The sequence below is a fragment of the Herpailurus yagouaroundi genome, unplaced genomic scaffold (assembly GCF_014898765.1).
Source record: "Herpailurus yagouaroundi ecotype Mexico unplaced genomic scaffold, PumYag 188, whole genome shotgun sequence".
NCBI lineage: Eukaryota > Metazoa > Chordata > Mammalia > Carnivora > Felidae > Herpailurus > Herpailurus yagouaroundi.
The window spans coordinates 26,790,361-26,811,681 of NW_024412419.1; the positions used below are offsets into that span (position 1 = coordinate 26,790,361).

General features: G+C 36.3%; 1 protein-coding gene across 13 annotated transcripts in view; it reads left to right on the forward strand.

The window, feature by feature from the left end:
* Positions 1 to 21,321, forward strand: part of BIRC6 (baculoviral IAP repeat containing 6) — a 225,633-nt gene that overhangs the window by 191,586 nt on the left and 12,726 nt on the right. For 12 of the 13 annotated variants that reach the window (XM_040496471.1, XM_040496472.1, XM_040496461.1 and 9 more), the window contains 4 exons: positions 7,889 to 8,034; positions 8,667 to 8,777; positions 15,854 to 16,071; positions 17,778 to 17,939. In XM_040496471.1, coding sequence (XP_040352405.1) covers positions 7,889 to 8,034; positions 8,667 to 8,777; positions 15,854 to 16,071; positions 17,778 to 17,939 — 637 coding nt within the window. Of the gene's footprint in view, positions 1 to 4,978; positions 5,152 to 7,888; positions 8,035 to 8,666; positions 8,778 to 15,853; positions 16,072 to 17,777; positions 17,940 to 21,321 lie in introns of those variants that run through there. The other variant, XR_005797250.1, reaches the window with a different exon arrangement.

Below are 21,321 nucleotides of genomic sequence, written 5' to 3' on the forward strand. Positions count from 1 at the left end.
GCTCAGGTCATGATCATGGTTCGTGAGTTCAAGTCCCATGTCAGGCTCTGTGCTGACAGCTCAGAGCCTGGAGCCTGCTTCAGATTCTGTGTCTCCCTCTCTGCCCCTCTCCCTCTCATGCTCTGTCTCTCTTTCAAAGGTAAATAAATATTAAAAAATGTTTTCAATAAATTTATATGAAGAAAGACAAGTCGATTGAACCTTACTCCAGATAGACCACTGTTAGTGTATCTTATCAAAATAGTTCAGTTATCACTTAGGCTTCATGCTTGTATAATGGCTATACTTGAGGCTTAGCTGTTTCTTGAGAACACATTGATCAAATGCCAAAATACAACTTATTCTATTATTTAAGTGATTAACAGTGTGCCTTGCTGGCACAGTCACTGGAGCATACTACGCATTGGGCGTGGAGCCTGCTGAAAAGAAAAAAATTTTTCTTTTTTTTAATTTTTAAGGGATGCCTGGGTGGCTCATTCGGTTAAGTGTCTGACTCTTGATCTCAGCTCAGATATTTATCTCAGGGTTGTGAGTTAAAGCCCTGTGATACACTCGTGCCAGGTGTGCAGTCTACTTTTTTTTTTTCAACGTTTATTTATTTTTGGGACATAGAGAGACAGAGCATAAACGGGGGAGGGGCAGAGAGAGAGGGAGACACAGAATCGGAAACAGGCTCCAGGCTCTGAGCCATCAGCCCAGAGCCTGACGCGGGGCTCGAACCCACGGACAGCGAGATCGTGACCTGGCTGAAGTCGGACGCTTAACCAACTGCGCCACCCAGGCGCCCCTGCAGTCTACTTTTTAAAAAAATATTTTTTTTAATGACTAACAAAAAAAACTGTAAAAAATTATAAGTTGACTTAATATTTCTATCTCAGTAGCATAACATAACAATATAAAATGATTATTCCTTATCAAATTACATTATATGAGCTTTATGTTTCGGGACAGTTTCCATGGTCTTTATCCCAGATGCAATTTCAAGCACTGTGAATTGCTGCATTTGAAGTGTCTTGCTAACAAGGTTTAGTTTTTAACAGATCCTTTAGGGCACATCCTAACAAATAACCTGTTCCATATTATCTGTAGGTTTTAGAGCTATAAGGGGACTGTCTAGACTTAAGGTAGTTCAGATATTTCTTTTTATAAATGAGGAAAACAAGGTCCATAAATACTTTGGTTTGTTCCAGGTTCTCTGATACTTTGTGGCAAAGCTGTGATAACTCCCAAATATATTTATCCACTAAGTTAAACCTAACTTCCAAAGAACAATTCAGTTTGTGCATCGGTGAATAATTAGAAATTGGAGAGGTGGACTTTTTTCTGAGCTGGTTTTAGATATTTAGGATATATAATTTTTTTTTAATGTTGATAGTGAGGTAAAATTGTTTTTCTAATTAAAAATTTTGCTTTTAGTAATTATAAAAGTATATACAATAATGCAAATTCTACAGAGTTTTTCTGATAATTTCCTTTTACTGACCTTTTTTCATTACCTGAAGAATTTTCAAGTCATGATAGTCTCTTAAAAGGCAGCATATTACCTTAGATATGATAGCATTTGTGTTGTGCCTAAGTAGTAATTACTACATTGCTAAAGTAAACCTAAGCCTCACTGTTTTTTGGTCTCTCTCGTACATGAGCAGAGAGCAACTTAGTATACTTACCACCTAAATGAAGAGTGAGTCAGCATTACCCATTTGATGTTTTTCTTGGTCAAAAGAATTAATAAAAAGCAGGGGGTGGCTGGGTGGCTCAGTCCGTTGAGTGTGCCACCTCTCGATTTTGGCTCAGGTCGTGATCTCAGGGTCACGGGATTGAGCCCAGCCTTTGGCTCCGCACTGAGCATGGAACTTGTTTTGAATTCTCTTTCTCCCTCTGCCGCTCTCCCCCAGTTGTGCTGTCTCCCAATTGTGCTCTCTCTGGAAAAAAAATAATAAAGAATTTATGAAAAGCATTTCTCTGGTATTTTCTTAGTTACCACTGTGTGTGTTTTTTCCTCTACTGTCTTTTCAATCTGATTTGGTATCCACTTGCATAGATTAGGGCAGGGCATAGGTGATAAAATTGTTTTCTCTGTGTGATGAAAGAAGCCTCTCCCCATCCTCCACACACTCTATTATTTTCTGTCTCCTGAATGTTATTGCTATCTTTGTATACATTTCTGATATCTTTAACTCTCTTGTCAAGGGATAAAGAACTTGTGTAGCAATAGTTGATATTTGAAAAATAAGCAGAAACATTCCCCCTCCCATTTATGGCCACTTATTGATCAACATTTTATTTTAGACTTAAACATGAGAGAACTTGAAAGCAACTCATCTTGTTAATGAAGGGATCTGTGGCACAGGTAACATAACATAATACTTTAAACTTTCGTGTGTGTATATATATAAACTTTTATATACACACACATACATATATAATCATTTCCATTTGAAATATAATTGTCTAGTGTGAAAATTCATTCTTTTGCCCACAACATAGTCACACTGTGAGGATGTGATCCCTTCAGCTTTTACATATCAGTCCTGGTGAAATTCAGTTTCTGCTGGCTATTCCAACCTTTTCTCTCAAAACAAAGTCCGAGTAAGCCATAGTAGTTTGGTTTCACTTTTGAATCAGTGTGACACTTCATAGCTTCCTTGGAGCAGGGGTGAAGACCATTTATTTTATCTTTGATCTCCTATGCAGACTTTTCCTACTGGACTCTAGTAGGCAAATAATCCTATTTAGTATATTTAGTAATTGACAGTTTGACCAAAAATTTGGAAGAGGGACTTGCTGTCAGTCAAATAATCTGAATTGCTAATAAGGATGCATCACAAATGTCTGTGTTGAGTATGAGGCCTTCTGGATTTGAACTTCTCTTTAACAGCATTGAAGCAAACATCTTTTATTTCCATTTCCCTTAGCTATTTCGAAGCATCTTCTGGTATAAGAAAGTTCATCATATTTTAGAAATAACTGAATTCTGCGGCACCTGGGTGGCTTAGTACGTTAAGCATCTGACTCTTGATTTCAGCTCAGGTCATGATCTCACGGTTCATGAGGCCCATGTCAGGCTCTGTACTGACAACATAGAGCCCGCTTAGGATTCATTCTCTCTCTCTGTTTCTCTCTCCCTCCCTCTCTCTTTTCTCTGCCCCTTCCCCTGCTCCCCTGCTCACACTCTCCCCTCCTCCCTGCTCACACTCCCTCCCCCCTACCCCTGCCACCCCCCCCCCCACAAAGTAAAATAAACTTTTACAAATAAATAGGGCACCTGGGTGGCTCAGTTGGTTGAGCATTCAACTTTGGCTCAGGTCATGATCTTGCCATCTGTGAGTTCGAGCCCCGTGTCGGGCTCTGTGCTGACAGCTCAGAGCCTGGAGCCTGCTTGGGATTCTGTGTCTCCCTCTCTCTCTGCCACTCGCCTGCTCACATTATGTCTCTCTGTCTCTCTCTCAAAACTAAATTAAACATTAAAAATAATATTTTTAATAAAATGAAAATAATTTAATTCTCTTGTAGAAATACCCAATTCCTTTTTATCTAACTAAGCAATAAGATTAATTGACCTCTTTTTCAGAGGCGTATTTTCTGTCAGACTCTTATTGTAAGGGCTTCAGTTAGTTACCAGAGAATTTCATTTCTAGCCCTCCTACCTTTGTTTCTGTTGGAAAAACATTTCGTGGTTTCTCCTGTTTTTCCTCTGCTTCTAACACCTACAAAATGAAAGAGGCCTGGTTTCATAACCAAGAAGCATTTGTTATAATCATACCTACTTTTTTTTTTAAGTTTCTGTTTTTGATGACCTTGAACGAGTTTCATAGTTCATCAACCTTTTACTCGGTGATGGAGACAATGATGCCAATGTTTATTTTACTATCTTTTATTTGCCTCAGTTGGATTATCCCTTGGTAAAGCGTATTATTTGTGGCAACTCCATTCCACAACAGCACACAGTACCTTCATTTTGTCCTGTGATGTTTAATCTGACCTAGAAATTATATTTGTATCTAATCTAGAAATCAAGGGTTTGTTTTTAAAAGGCTTTTCGTACCCTCTGTTTGAATATTTCCTTCTATAGTGCTCAATTATGCTTCCCAAGACAATGGAGATTATGTTTTCAATTTTAAATCCTATTGAAAACTAAAACTGACACTTCCGTTTGGAAAGAGTTTAAATAAAAAAAGGGAATCAGAATTAAAAATTAAGGTTTAAACTAATAATGAAAAGCATTCATCTTACAGAAGTCTTTGCTCCATTTACTGGTGCATTTCAAGAAGTTTCATGTTTTCTGGAGATAATTAGAAGCAAATAGTTCTCCACAGTAATGTATTTTCTAAATCTTCCTGCTTACTTTTAATCTTAATTCGTTTTAGACTTTATCCCTGACAAAGAGCTTTAGAACTGTGGAATATTGTATGATGCATTGGTTTACAGAGAAATGTAGAAGTTTCATTTGCTTACAGTTTTAGAATCTTTCTCTAAGATGCTAGTTCTTAATAGTTCTGGAATCTGGACATGGCAGCATGTTGTCTCCAGATTACTTGTTCAACATGGCTGTACTTTTTAAATGTTTATTTCAACTGTTTTGACTTTAGAATTAGGAGTACAGGGAATGGAGGTGATCTTTCGTTATGTTCTACCAAGAAAATAGCTATATTAAGCTATTTTCAGTTTATAGATTATAAAATAACATAATTCTGATATTTTGCATTTAGTCTTACAAAAATCCAGCTTATTTTGGGTGACAGTGTTAGCAGAGGTAGGGCACTGTAACTGAATATTGAATTATGGGGATTTTTTTCTTTTGTTTTTACAAGAAAGATTTACCCATTTTGCTCACATCCTAGTTCAAATTACATGTCAGAGAGCCAAAATTTGCTTAATTTGTTAGCCGTTTAGTTGGAATTCACAGCATAGTGGAAAATGTTTGCAGATAATTCTGTGCAATAGTAGAAACTTCAGTTGATTCCTCGTATTTCTTCAGGGCAGTGATCACAACCAGATTCAACGTATGCACAAAGCAGCGGATACCATGGTAGCGGCCGTCGCTGATTGCTTTTACCATGTTGGATCCATTGTCAGTCTCAGAGACCTACTTCCAGCTAGGTGCCTTGAACTCAAATAGCTTTTCCCACAGACTTCAGGATGTGAGCGAAGGTATGGCCTTTTTTCATGAGCTGGGCCTACATATGGGTTGACAGTAACCTGCAACTTTTATAGGAAAGAGACTACTGGCTGTAGTTGGATATCAGACAATGACTAGTTGTGGTCATCATTAGGCAGGGAGTGTGTGTTCTTTGTAGATTTGAAATACTCTCACCTTTTGGACATTATCCCTTTTTCTCCTGTCTGTTTTTGTCAAGGTTGTTCACGTAAAAATTTCTCATTTGAACCTGGTGTAAAGCTCTAAAAGATAACTGCTTTATGAGTTAACCATTATCTTCGATAGGAGATGCATAAAATCATTTCTTTCACACCTTTGGTATCAACACTTTTTTTAACTTTTGTGTATTTTTGCACTTTTTTAGCATCTTTTAAAAATTTTGTGGTCCAAAAAAAAAAAAATATATATATATATATATACACACATATATATGAAATTTACCATCCTGACTGTTTGGACTACTTTAATAATAGGAATTTCTCCTACTAATCATCTTTTAAAAACTGGATTTAGGAAATCGGTATCCATGAATAGGACTTGGAATTTAGGATGAGTCCTCTCTCCAAGGCTGACTTGCTCTCACTTGTGTTGTGCACTTTACTCTCCATGCCAGACACTCTTGTTTCTTCAAGGAGAAAACACCCTAATTCTGGAAAAACGCACTTCATATCTTTCTTCTCTGCTTCGCAAGATGTGTTTCTTAAATGAAATCTTCATTGAGCGTCCAGTGGATCAACTGTTTGATGACAGATTTTAGGAAACCATCTTTATTTTATTGTGGCTATAACCGTAGCTCTTCTGTTTTTGTTTTTGTTTTTGTTTTTGTTTTTCAAACTACTTACTGTTGTTTTCCTGTTACGGTCAGTGATCCTATTACTTAAGATTTTTTTAAGCCCTGGTATCAGAGGGAGAATCATTTACAATTGGCGGGGGAGTCCTTCTAAATTCAGAAAGTCAAACAGCTTATTGCACTTTTCTTGATTCTCAGTGTTTGACACTGATTGTGAATAGCTGTTGATAAATGCAGACGTTGAGAATCTGTTTGAGCTTGTCCAGCATTACATCTTTATTAAGAAAAGTATCAGATACCATTAAGCAATAGTCTCCACTTTATTTCATAGCTTTTTAAAAGACAATATCTTATTTGATTCCAGCACTTAAAATGCCTGATATTTCAGTCTTACAACATTCATTCACTATAGTCTCCTTACATATACATGCAAACATTCATGTTCATATACATGTACCTGTGCAGAAATTGATGACTGAAATGAGGTACAGTATAACATCCACCAAGTTGGCCATGCGTTCTATGTGATTTCTTATACCTCAGTGGTAACCTCAGACAGTAACCCAGTGACACATTGAGTTGAGCCATCTTGCCAGGTGAGGCAACTATATACCTTCTAGGTAAAAATACCTGTGGGTACTAGTTTTTTCACACACTGCAGAAATCAGTTCAGAACGCACACATAATGCTATATATGGTTACCCTTGCTAGCCACCTGAGTGGCCCTTCTTCGTTTACCTCTTAACAGCTCCCTCAAGTGTAAGCACTGAATTGCTTCTGAGCAGATTTTTGTCTTTGTGCTGAAGAATAGTTCGTTTATACATAGCTAACAATATTATTTTGTTAAGGACTCTTCTACCTTCTGCTAGCCTTTTTATAGCTCATCTAAGTCTCCATGCTCACTTTGTGAAATACAGTTGTAATACAGTTGCCAAGTCCTTTTGTTGGTAGGTATACAGCTAGAAGAATAAGTGATGCTATAGCATGAATATTTTAAACACCTTTATTTATGTGTGTTTTCAGTTTGTATTATCTATTTAATGAATTAACAAAAGTGTAAGTTTTTAGTATCTAAGCAATAGTATGATTATTAAGTGAAAAATATGTGCTGAGAGTTGAAATACAAAAAAGGATATTGATATTCACTTACTAATTTCGGTGACTCTTACAATAAAACTCTACTGTATTCACCTAGAAAATTTAAAGAAATATTTTGATGCCTTATACACAGAGACATTGTTGTAGTACATCCTGTTAATGATACAGAATTTGATACAAGATTGGGTACATTTTAGACCCTGGATAGAGAATGCCTCTAAAATGATTATGCCCTAAAACTTACTGTTTAAATATAAAGTTATGATGTATAAAAGCACATTGTATTAAGATACCTAGTAATAAACCTTCATTTTTACTCCAGAATATATCTTTTAATTCTCCCCTTGGGAAAGAATATACTTACTCTGAGTGAAATACAAATAGTATTACAGTAAAAAAGTATACATATGGTTCTTTGATTCCCAAATCTTAGAAGACAGAGGATAGACCTCTGTCTCTTTTAGATAATGAAAATGATTTCTTCTACTTCCAGGTATTTGTAATTACTGTACTACAAGTACGTTTTTAAAAGTGTGGATCCAAGGACATATCGAGTATCTGGGTGTTTTTACAGTGTTCATTTTTTATTTAGATTGATTGATCATATTTGAAGGGAAAACCTATCCAAAGCTTTATTTATTATGCTAGGCATTATTCTGTGGCTTCAAAACAATGAGTCTAACTTAAACTACTTCTGCTATATATCATATGTATTTCAAATGAAATACACACTATCATTTTGATTTTTAACCACTGTGACTTAACAGAGGTACTTGTTTTTCAATCCTAAAGTCTTAATTTTCCTTGCATTTCTTCCCATATTTAAAAAAAAAAAAATTCAGATCTAAAAGGGAAAATGTTAAAACAGGAGTAAAACCAGATGCATCTGATCAAGAACCAGAAGGACTTACACTGTTGGTACCGGACATCCAGAAGACTGCTGAGATTGTGCATGCAGCCACTACCAGTTTACGGCAGGCAAATCAAGGTACAGAACTTGTCCTTGCTGCTTTTCTTTTGACCCAGAGATGTTTCATTTACTTCTGAAAACTACCTCTCTCTTTTCTCTGTGTTAATGCTTTGCAAGCAAGCTCATTTACCTAAAAATTTTGTTGCCACGTTTTCAAGTTAATCATGAATAGTCTCTAATTTTGAAATACTTACCTCTTCTTTGTATGATCATTCACACTAGCTTGAGCAGGCAGACAGACATGTCATGAACTTCTCTTCTTCCTGTTGGTAGTTGTGAAATTGAAAAATGCCATTGTACTGGATAGGAAAGAGTACATTTAGACTGGGTGTGAGAATTTAGTTTAAATTAGCATTTTCATGTCTTAGCAGTGTATTATCTATTGTTTTACGTTTGCTGTCTTGCCTGATTGGGTCAAACTAATTTTACAGATTTTAAGAACATAAACTTTAAAGTTGATAAGGGTTTTAGCCCTATTAGTTATGTTTATGACATAAAAATCTCTTATACTTAAACTGATACACCAGGAAGATAATTGTGAAGAGTTTGTTAATTTTTTAGAATTCGAACTTTGAACTGTAGAAACTGTTTTTGTTTTGATCTTTTAAAATGTATGCTTATATTATTTATCTTGAAATATTAAATAACAGAAAAAAAACTAGGTGAATGTTCAAAGAAGGTGGCTATGAAACCCAAACCTTTATCAGTATTGAAATCGCTTGAAGAAAAATATGTGGCTGTTATGAAGAAATTACAGTTTGGTAAGTTGAAATTTTAACCTTCATTTCTTCAGATCTCATTTCATATTGTGTAATAGTGCTATTAAAATGTGTTCTAGTAAATGAAAGATTTTAAAAGTTGTTTGTACCATGAATTCTTCATATCCTCTGTGTGTGTCTGTGTGTGTGTGTGTGTGTGCGTGTGTGTGCACACACACCATGTATACATGCAAACATTTGATCATCTTTTCATCTCTAACTTTATATCTGTATTTATAGTTGTATTTGGAAATCATGATTCAGTAGAAACCTAGGGGAAAAAATAAAGTCAAATGTCAAAAAAAAGGGGGGGGCAGAAAGTAGTTTTCTTTAAGACCTCTCATTTCTGTATTTGCTGGCCAGAAGAAAGCTAAGACCTGGCACTTTGAACTAAGTCTGTTACTCTTAACATTTTAGAATTCCATGAGATTTGCCTTTGGAAAATAATAGTTTTGTAAAGTCCACTTGTATCCTTTTCTATTCCGAAACTCTTGACAAGTTAAGACTGGTGAAAAGATCCTACCAGTCTCCCTCATAAGGTGTTAGTCTATAAATAAATACTAGAATTCCAAATTTTGGTGACCATTAGTAACTGTTATTATCTGTGCCTCTTTTCCAACCTTGAGACCAAGTCAAAAGACTTTGACTATATGAAAAGGAACACTAAAGCAAGTGTAAAAATACATAAACTTTTGATATACTGTCTTTGAAACTTCAGTGGAAATCATTTAGCTTTTGCTCTACCTTACTTCCCAGGTTTGCAGTAAAAAATCACGTGCAGTAGTAACATATATGAAAATGATTTGAAAATGATAAAGCACTCAGGCAGCTTTTGTTTCATCATCTTTTTAAATTTTTTTTTAAATTTAATGTTTATTGATTTTGAGAGAGAAACAGAGCATGAGCAGGGGAGGGATAGAGAGGGAGGGAGACACAGAATCTGAAGCAGGCTCCAGGCTCTGAGCTGTCAGCACAGAGCTCGATGCGGGGCTCAAACTCACGAGCCATGAGGTCATGACCTGAGCCGAATTCGGATGCTCAACTGACTGAGCCACCCAGGCGCCCCTGCTTTTGTTCATTATCTTAAGATTGGAAGAATTGAGATGACGTGTATATACTGTTGTTCAGAAAAAATGTAACAGTTTTGTTTTTGGATAATTGTGCCAGCCACTGATAGGTTGTGACCATTTTGTTTAATAAACACTTAATTCAGGAAAATATAATAAATGTCAGGTTCATTCAATACTATATTAATAACTATAAATGATTACCAAAGGAACAAAAATATTGTCTGCTGTAATCTTAAAGTTATAAGACACCAAGAACAAATACTGTTATACAAATATAACATGAATTATAGACATCCTCAGAGAGGTGTCATATAAAGGAATAATCAGAATTATCAGGAAAAGCCACACCACCAGTATGATCCTTGTAGCCACCTTCACTGTCACAACTAGGAAAAGTACTCTCAGATTTTAAGTAGACTTCATTTTTTAAATCTCTCAAATGAAAGCCTTTATAGTTACAATTTGATTACTGTATATTGTTGCAAATCTTTTTTGAAACTAAATTCATTATATTGTGTAGAATAAAACAACTGAAGTAGACTGGAAATATGTCAGGAGTTGTCAGTAGCACTGCGTTAAGATGAAATCATTGATACATATCTCTACTCAGGTTTGTCTGCATACAGTTGAAGGTAACTATTGGTAGCCTTGAGGCAAAACCCAGGTATTAGATGGGTTTGTCTGTAGCTTCACACTTCTGTGTACTTTTTTCACTTTGTGACAACCTGTTTCTTTCCCTCCTCCTCCAGATTCAAAAGCATAAAGAAACTTTCTCTGCTTCTTTATTGGCTGTCTAATTGTGCTTTGATTCTGAATGAAATTTAGTCTGTGAGTTGCCCCAACTAGGTACCAATGCATGTCTACTGAAACCTTTAATGTCTTACTTCTGGAATAGAATTCCAGAGTGGAGTGGAATAGAATGGAATGGAACAGAAGTTTGAACCTCAAGCGGACAGTAACTTTGTTGGGGAGCCATTGAAAACCTGAGTAGGTTAAAAATAAATCCTGCAAAAACTAAGACCTTTTTAGTATGATCCTGGTAGATTTGCCAGAGGACGTCATTTGGTTGCTTCCCACTCACGCCATTAAATATAGCACTGATACTTGGTGGGAGTATACAAGAAGGAAGAAAAAGTGGTCCATGGTCATGATATTTTAAGAGTTTAAATCTCTTTTTTTCTAAGACTTTTTTAAATGTTTATTTATTTTTGAGAGAGAGTACAAGCAGGGGAGGGCAGAGAGAGGGAGAGCCCCAAGCAGGCTCCACAATGAGTGCAGAGCCCAATGCTCTATTCCTTGAACCTTGAGATCATGACCTGAGCCAAAACCAAGAGTCAGACGCTTAACGGACTGTCATCCAGGCACCCCTTAAGATTTTAAGTAGCGTTTTATAAACCACATATGGGGGCGCATGGGTGGCTCAGTCAGTTAAGCGTCTGACTTCGGCTCAGGTCATGATCTCACGGATCGTGAGTTCGAGCCCTGCTTTGGGCTGTGTTCTGACAGCTCAGAGCCTGGAGCCTGCTTCAGATTCTTTGTCTCCCTCGCTCTCTGCCCCTCCCTCACTTGTGCTCTGTCTCTCTTTCTGTCAAAAATAAATAAATATTAAAAAATAAGACATATGATTTGCTGTTACTGCTGAACTTTGGATTTACTGATCTTTAGTAATTGACAGAGGCTTTGGATATAACCAGATTTAGTGTAATTTTTTTAGGTTCTTCATTTTATTTTGAATTTTTATTCAATATTTTTGGTCTTTTGGGGGCATATAATTTGCAAACATTAATCTCCTGTTCAGTGTTTAGACTGTTAGCCTGGAGTGGGAGGTGTCAAGAATAGGGTTGGGAAGAGAGAAGAGGTGATTCTTCTAACCAAGATTTGGTTTCCTTTTACTTGGAAAAACATTCTTTCTGGTGGGTTAAAATTTACATAGATTAATTTTTTATATAACTTGAGTTTATCACTGAAAAGCTGGTGTGGGCTTTTTAGAAATCTTTTAGAAGTGATTATTCTTTCTCTCCCATTGTTACTTATTAGTATATTAATCCTGAAAAGATACCATGGAATGAAACTATCATTTGTGTTCTAGTATTGTACAATATCATTTTTATTTCTCTTGGAAATTATTCCATAATCTTTTCCGAGTAGGTTTCTTCTTTGTATACTTTAATTAGGGGTCTGGTTAGCTTCTAATGATACTACAGCCTTTGGCCTCACTAATTTTGACAATCTAATCTGTTCCTTTATTCTGTTAACATGTTTGTTTTTAATAATTTTTTTAATGTTTGTTTATTTTGAGGGAGAGAGAGTGTGCATGTGTAGGGGAGGGGCAGAGAGTAAGGGAGAGAGAGAGAATCCCAAGCAGCCTCTGCTCTGTCAGCACAGAGCCCAATGCTGGGATTGAACTCAAAAACTGGTAGATCATGACCCAGGCCAAAACCAAGAGTTGGATACTTAACTGACTGAGCCACCCAGGTGCCCCTTTGTTTGTTTTTAAACAATACTTCTGAAGAAGCATTATTTTAAGTTTATTTATTTATTTTGAGAGAGAGAGAGAGAGAGACGGGGAGAGAATGAGTGGGAGTCATGACCGTGAGATCATGACCTGAGCTGAAATCAGCGGTCAAACTCTTAACCATCTGAGCTACCCAGACCCCCTGAAGAAGCATTTTATTGGAAATTCCTTTTTGTGGTTATTTAAAGCAAATACTTGAACTTGGTTTATGTGAATTTGATTAAGTGTTACTTAATATACATAAGTTTATATCTTTTTGGACTCCGGTTAGTTTCTATAGTATTTTATCAAATTATTCCATATTTATTGTTGCACTAAAAATTACTCTCAAAACTTAAGGTGTTTAAAACCTTTATTATTTCACAATCTCCATGGGTCAGGAATTCAGGAATGGTTCAGCTCACTGTTTCTGGCTTAGACTCTCTTATAAATGTGGCCATCAAGATGTCGGCTGGAGCTTCGTCATGTGAAATCTTGACTGGCTCTGGGGGCTGTGCTTTTGATCTCCCTCACGTGGTTGTTGACAGGAGGCCTTAGCTCCTTGCCATGTGGGCCTCTCCATAGGACTTTTTGAGTGTCTTCATACATTGTGTCTGGCTTCTCATAGAGAGCAAGCAAACAGGAAGCCAAACTGCCTTTTATGACTTAGTCTTAAAAGTTGTAAACATTACTTCTGCCTTATCATTAGAAGCAAATCACTAAGTCTAGCCCATGCTCAAGGAATGGGGAATTAATTTCTACCTTTTGAAGAGGGTGTCAAAAAATTTTTGAAAGTATTTTAAACCATCAAGCTTCTATTAGGAAAATAACGAGTCTGTTCTAGGATTCTAAGAAGGAAGTTTCCTGAAATGTGATTGTGTGTGTGTGTGTGGGAGTTAAATATTTTATTGAACTTTAGGTTTGAATTTACTTACTGGTTCAGACCCAAATATGTTTTAATGTCTTTTTAAAGCATCTGTAATGTGCATGTAGTTGAAAGTATTTAGATACATTCCATCTCTGTATGTTCTTTAGTTCTTTCCATTCAAAAAGTTTCATTTTATCAATATGAATGCCTTATGCTTCTGTATGTATAGGAAATTCTGATTTAAATTATTACCTCTAATTAAGAAATGCAGAGTCCTTATGTCAGAGCCAGGAGACTTCTCTCGTACCACATAAAATCATAAACTCTCCAAGTTGGATATGACTTTAAACATCGTTAAGTTTTACTACCCAGTGACTTTTAGAATCATTCACCAAAAAAAAAATGCATGTTTTCTGTTGAGCTTTTTGGAATAAACTATATTTTCTACCTTTTATATCAAGTACTTTTAATATCATGATTCTTCTACAATTTGATATTTATTGACTGCCTAATATTCCATCATGTAACATACTGTCATTTAACCAATAACTGGTCCTTCAAGTTGTTTAAGTTTACTTATTTATTTTGAGAGAGAGAGAGAGAATGAGCGCATGCATGCATGAGTAGGGGAGGGGTAGAGAGAGAAGGAGAGAAAGAATCCCAGCTGGGCTCTGTGCTATAAGCGGGGCTCGAACTCACAAAGCATGAGATCATGACTTGAGTCAAAACCAAGAGTCAGATACTCAACAGACTGAGACTGAACCACCTAGGTGCCCGTCCAGTTTTTCAATAACCTTTGCAACATCTCAGTGGCCATATCATTGTTATAAATATTTATATACATTTATGATTATTTCCCCAGGATAAATTAATAGAAGAGGATTTGTTGAGTCAAACTATGTACGTTTTTAGCAACTAGTCATTATCTTTGAATATTTTAATAAAGTTTTGGTATTAGTAGATCCTGTTCTCTTATAGGTAGCTATAGGATAGAAAATTTTCCTCCAGTCTTGGGAATCGGCTCATGTTTGTTTCTGGTGGATTGCTGTTTATAAAATTCAAATTTATACAGAAATTTATCCCTGTAGTATGTGAAAGGCGAAATTGGGCAGATGAAATAACTCCAGTTTACAACTTCACTGACAGGAAGTAGTTAGCAGTCTTGCTGAGATGTAGTATATGTACTGTGTGGTAAAGTCAGCTTTCAACATTTCTTCTTAAATTAGATTCTACTCGTATAGAATTGGTGATAGTTTCTACAAGAGATGCACCAAAAGTTTATTTTTCTCTCTGAAAGATTTGTTAAATAAAGATTGTGGCACTCCTCTTTTAAACATATGGAATACACAGACCTGTGACTCTTCATAGGTCTTCCCCCTTTTTCTAGATTATAAGCTACTTGAAGTCTTGAAGATTTCGTTTCCGATTTACCATTTAATCCATATAAACTAGCCTAGAACCTTGCACTTAGTAAGCTGTTGGTGAAATTTAGTGCATTAATGCTAATTATAATAATAGCATTAGTTTTTCTGTATATTTAGAATTATATGAACATAAGATCAGAAGTTATTGTTGCTTCTAATTGACAGTATTTGCCCTAGTACATGGTTTTGATGTAGTGTTAAAATTTATATAAATCTTTTGTCACCCATTGGTTAGGGTGGAATAATCTGAACTGGAGATAAAATTCAAATCCATTTTTTTTTCTTTCTGTGTGTACAGAGTTTGTAAGTAGAGAATAACTTCAACTCTTTTCTAAATCTGCCTGAATAAATGGTTAAGAATTAGCCCATTAGTTGTATTTTCTCAGAGTACTTAGAACATTACCCTAATAATCTTCCTTTATTGCATTAACTTAAATTCCAAAAGTAATGCAAGAGTAGACCTCAGTCTGGGACTTTGTTTTCCAACTCCAAAGTCAGTGCAAATATATAAAGACCTATTCTGGTTTTAAAAAAATGAAATATAATAATAGTTCTTGGCATTTAGTATTTTGAATTATTTTGGCAAAAATTATACACCACACATTTTAAGAATAAATTGCTTTTACTGCTTTACATTGTCATAGCAGCTTGATACAGTCTATCAGTGTGTCCACATTATATAGATTAAAAAATCATTTCCTGGGATTCCTGGCTGGCTCAGTCGGCAGAGCATATGTGACTCTTGATCTCAGGGTTGTAAATTCGAGCCCCACTTTGGATATAGAGATTACTTAAAAATAAAATCTTAAAAAATAATAATAATTTCTTCATTTTGCTCCATTACATAATCCATCCACCGAACAGTAGTTGTGACATAAACATGTATAGCTTGCTAATTTTTCATGGTCCTCTCCATTTTGTGGGGCTTAAAAAATTTTATTTTAGTATATTGACACACAGTGTTACATTAGTTTCAGGTGTACAACATAGCAATTCATGATTTTTGTGCATTATGCTGTGCTCACCACAGTGTAGTTGCCATCTTTCACCACACAACACTATTACAATGCCATTGACTGTGTTCCTTGTGCTCTGCCTTTGGTCCTCTCTGTTTTGGATGAAGGGCTAGTGCTTTATTTGTGATCCTTGTCGTTATAACACTACTCCATTCTAGTTCTTTTTCTTTTTTTTTTCAGTGTTTTTTTTTCTTCTTTTTCTTTTAGATACATTTGAGATGGTTTCTGAGGATGAAGATGGGAAATTGGGTTTTAAAGTAAATTACCACTACATGTCTCAGGTGAAAAATGCAAATGACGCAAACAGTGCAGCCAGAGCCCGCCGCCTGGCCCAGGAGGCTGTTACACTGTCAACCTCACTGCCTCTTTCATCCTCTTCGAGTGTGTTTGTGCGCTGTGATGAGGAGCGACTTGACATCATGAAGGTAGAAAAACAACTGTGTTTTCTCTATTTCTGGCTAACGCCATTATGTATATAGTTGTCTATATTGTTCAGATAGTGACTATACAGAGCAGTAGAAGTAGCATAAATTTTAATAAATTAAATAATCCTGTTGGTCATTTTGGACATCATTGAAAGGAGTCCTTTTTTTTTAGTGTTAGAGTATGTGTATGGGACAGCTCTTCAAAATAACAGTTTAGATGAAAAGTACCAAAGTGCCTGCCTTGAGTAAAAGCCATATGCAGCCTGTAGTTTTAAGAGCTGAGTATCACATGATTTTATGTTGGTTGGTAGAAAAAAATCATAGGACTTCTTCCTTGTCATCCAAGATATTTCCTTCATGTTTTATAGTATCATTCTTCAGAAATTATTCTTTTTTTTTTCTTTTCTAGGAAATTCATGCAGTTACTTAATTACCTAAGACTTACTTAATTACTTAAGATCTGTGAATTAAGTAATGATAGTACAATAATAAATAACTGCACCTTTATGCTTTACCATTGTGGTTATCTGGCTTTAAATTCTACGTGATTGCTGCAGCAAGAAAATTATAAAAATTTGACACCTGCCGGGGAGGGACATGATGGGGAACCTTTCTTTACATTTGTCATTTAATTCTTGGTTTCATAGTCTGTCTTCCTTAGATACACAGCTGTAACTATCAACACATTGATTTGAGGAGCTTTTTTGTTTTTGTTTTTGTTTTTTTGCTTGCTTATTACTTTTTTATTTTGCTCTTTTGGATAAATTTTCAGTAAAAATCTCATAGGCTTTGCCTATTTGAGCACACTCTTACCTGTCCCTTGTTACAAACAATAGCCAATTATAGAAGGATTGCCTCGGGAAGTATTGTATCACTAAATAGACCACATAAGTTCAGACTTGTGACTTTGTCTCTGGGAAACATTATGCTGTACCTAAATTTAAAAATCCCGACATGGAGCTCCAAACCTTAAATCGGAGTTGTCACAGATTGAGACTCTTGATCACTTTCTTCCACACACAGCTTTTCAGGATCAGAGACTTTGCCGCACAGGCCTTGCACAATTAGTATCTATTGATTGACTTAAACAAAATTCATTAAATAATTCTGACAGTCAGGGTTGGGTTCTCTGCTATTTTTTGAACTACCAGTAACCCTACAGGGAACACCTGTTGTTCTCTCAAAACCTTTTTATCATAAGTTATTACATGAGAACTTTTCTTGTTATCTATTTGTCTTATTATTCCAGAGAAAAATATTTAAAACTAAGTTATTTCTTAAGAGATTAACCTATCTGAAGATATATTGCAGAAAATTACCTCCATACCTTTTGGATGTGATAATGAATATACCTAAAATCTCAAATCTTTAAATACTATAGAAAATATGAAGGAAAGCTCTCAGGAAAATAGTAACTTAATATTAAAAGGTATTTGATATTTAGGTAAGCTTTCCTGCCAATAAGGCATCTTTTAATAGCCTGTTTTCACCAAAACTAAAAAACCTTAATCCTAATCTAAACCCATTTCCACTCATGTTGTTATTTTTAACTTTAACCTCATTTTTAACACATTCTGGTAGAGATAGATTCTGTCTATAGGATGTAAGAAGGTTGTTCGTATTTCATGTTGGATTGTGTTTTTCTAAATAGTAAACAATGGTTGGGAATAGTAACAGAGACCTCTGTGTTTGTGTATGCTTATTAGGTTCTGATAACCGGTCCAGCGGACACCCCTTATGCAAATGGCTGCTTTGAATTTGATGTATATTTTCCTCAAGATTATCCCAGTTCACCCCCTCTTGTGAATCTAGAGACAACTGGTGGTCATAGCGTGCGATTCAATCCAAACCTTTATAATGACGGCAAGGTAATGTAATTTCAGCCTTTTGTTTCTAATGCCAAAGTATTGTAACCAAAGGTTCTTTGTAATTTAAACAAAAATTTTCTTTTGGATATCTTCTTTCCAAGAGTTACGTGGAACTCTTCATGCTTCTCTTTCCTGTATGCAAAGATTAGCCTGGGGGATGACAGAGAAGGAACCAGAAAAGGCAGAAACACAACCGTGTTGAGAAGCATGTATAGTCTTAAGAAGTTACTAAGGGACTAACTCATTCAACACATTCCTTGGCCAGTTGAGAGCTTTCTCCCCTCAAGATGTAGTAGAGCCAAAAGTCTGTCTTTGCCTCTCAACTTTCTTTACTTTCCGTATCTCCAATTCCATTTCTCTTTTCACAAGTGCCTCGAGATAGTTGAATGGCAAAAGTATGGTCCTGTCAACTCTGTATTCCCTTTTTTGCATGTCCTCACTTTTTTTTTTTTTTTTTGCTTTCATAGCCATCCATGTTTTCCATGATACATATAATTATGATCTTATTTTTGATGCTTAATTTATGCTAAAATGTTTCCTTTTTCTTTTTTTAAATAAATGGGAAGATGTGTTCTATCTCAGAAAAAAGTTGGGGTGCCTGGGTGGTGCCTCTTCCAGGGTTGTGGGATTGAGTCCTGTGTCAGGCTCCACATGAATGTGGAGCCTGCTTGGGATTTTCTCTTTCTCCCCCTCCCTCCCTCCCACACCCCCTTCCGCCTTTCCCCCTCTCCCTGCTCCCCTGCTCACACTTGTTTCTCACTCTAAAAAAAAAAAAATTAAATTGAGGTATAATAAAAAGCATTTCATTTGACAGTAAACCTTTTAAAATTAGATTTAAAACAACAGTCATAGGGGCACTTGGGTGGTTCAGTCAGTTAAGCATCCGACTTTGGCTCAGGTCATGATCTCATGGCTCATGAGTTCAAGCCCCACATCGAGGTCTATACTGATAGCTCAGATCCTGGATCCTGCTTCGGATTCTGTGTCTCCTTCTCTTTCTGCACTTCCCTGGTTTGTGCGCGCGCGCGCTCTCTCTCTCTCTCTCTCTCTCTCTCAAAAATAAACATTAAAAAGAATTTTTTTAAAGTACAGTCATCACTGTTCAAAGTAATTTGGATGGCTTGATGGAATTTCAACAGTAAATTCCACGCTGGAAGTGTTAAATGTTTAAAAATCATTAGATGGTCAGGGGCACCTGGGTGGCTCAACCAGTTGAGGGTCTGACTTCAGCTCGGGTCATGATCTTTCAGTCTGTGATTTCAAGCCCCACATCGGGCTCTGTGCTGACAACTCAGAGCCTGGAGCCTGCTTCAGATTCTGTGTCTCCCTCTGTCTCTGCCTCCGCCCCCCCTCCCCCCCACTCATACTCTGTCTCAAAAACTAAATAAACGTTAAAAGTAGTTTTTAAAACAATCACTAGATGGTCAGAAGAAATTCATAGCCTTCACAAGCAGACACTTCTTTGATGATCTGAGAGGAACAAGGGCTTGAAGTTGATCTGGTTTATTACAGATGGACTAAGTTTTCCCTGGGTATCATCTTCCTGGTTTCAGGAGAAGCCTGCCTCAGATCTGTGCTTGTAGGCTATTGTTTTGTTTTCATTGTAAACTCCGATCGTAAAACTGGAATTTGTTTTCTTCATTGATTTCAGGAGAGTTAACCAGAGGTAGAGCTTACTTTCTTTGGAAGAGCAAAGAACAGGTCTTTTATAACTGAACAAAGAAGAGGAACTAGCAGTGTTGTCTTCATCCAAGAGATAGACTAGAATCTGAATAGAATTGAAGTGTAAATTGTTAAAATGTATTTAAGAAGTTACTTCACTGGGGTGCCTGGGTTGCTCCGTCAGTTAAGCATTGGACTCGTGATCTCAGTTCGGGTGTTTTTGTTTTTGTTTTGTTTTGTGTAATTAATTAATTAATTAATTAGACAGAGCACAAGCAGGGGAGGGGCAGAGAGAGAGATCCCAAGAGAATCCTGTCAGCACAGAATCTAATGTGGGGTTTGATCTCAAACTGTGAGATCATGACCTGAGCCGAAATCCAGAGTCAGATTGACTGACTGAGCCACCCAGGCACCCCTCAAGCTCAAGTCTTGATCTCAGGATCTAAGTTGAAGCCTTGTGTTGGGCGGACTACACACTGGCTGTGAAGCCTCCTTTAAAAAAAAAGAAAGAAAAGAAATTACTTCCTTTAGACTTAATGGTATAGCAAAGCAGGTAAGGGCCTGAGAGTTCAATATCCTGAATTATATAGTCTTTGTTATATTAATACACTGGTAACATTTAACCCTTGGGATCTAGATCTGTAGATAGGGATAAGAATACCTGGCATTCATTGGCAGCAACGTGGATACAACTGGAGGGTATGATGCTAAGTGAAATAAGTCAGTCAGAGAAAGACAGATATCCTATGTTCTCACTCATATGTGGAACTTGAGAAACTTAGAAGACCATAGGGGGTGGGAGGGGAGAAAAATGGAGGGAAGCAAACCATAAGAGACTCTTAAATACAGAGAACAAACCAAGGGTTGAGGGCGGGGGGGGGGGTCATTGAGGAGGGCACTGGTTGGGATGAGCACTGGGTGTTGTATGTCAGTGATGAATCACGAAATCTACCCCAAAAACCAAGAGCACACTGTATGTTAGCCAACTTGACAATAAATTATATTTAACAAAAACAAAGAATACTTGGCATTGATAGTCACAGGGTGTTCTAAAAATGAAATGCCTGACAGTACCTTAAATAATAACGTACAAAGCCATTTGGATATAGTTCTTTAAAAATTGTTAATGAAATTATGTTCTAAATGAATTAACGTATTTTGCCTTATTACTGTCATAGAACATTTGCAAAACTAGCAAGGCGATGGACTTCTGCTTTATTAAGGACCACTTATTTTCCAAATCTGTTGCCCATTATGTGAAATTGTCAGTTTACAATTACACATAAAATGTCCCCAATTTTGTTTTTCCCAGAATGACCTCCATACCTGTGTTTGGCAGATAGTTTAGGTTCACTCTTGCTTATGTGAGCGAACAGTATCTGTGTGGTGAAGTTGGTTCCAAGGAACCCAGTGGACCCTCAACATCCTCTCAGGGGGTCTATGAGGTCTCCTCCTTCCAACTTCATGTTTATGTGAAGCTAGATGTTATCAGATACTTCAACCAGAACAATATATTGTAACAAATTGAATGTAGAAGCAGATATGAAATCAAGATCTCTTTTGTTGAACCATACCCATTTTTAAAGTTTACAAAATTTTAAGAGAAATTTTTTTTTAATATAAATGGTACCATTTTTTCTCACTGAAACTTGTTTTTGGTTTGGGAAAGAGTTATTTTTTATTAAAAAATGTTGTTTGTATTAACATGTAATAGGTGCTG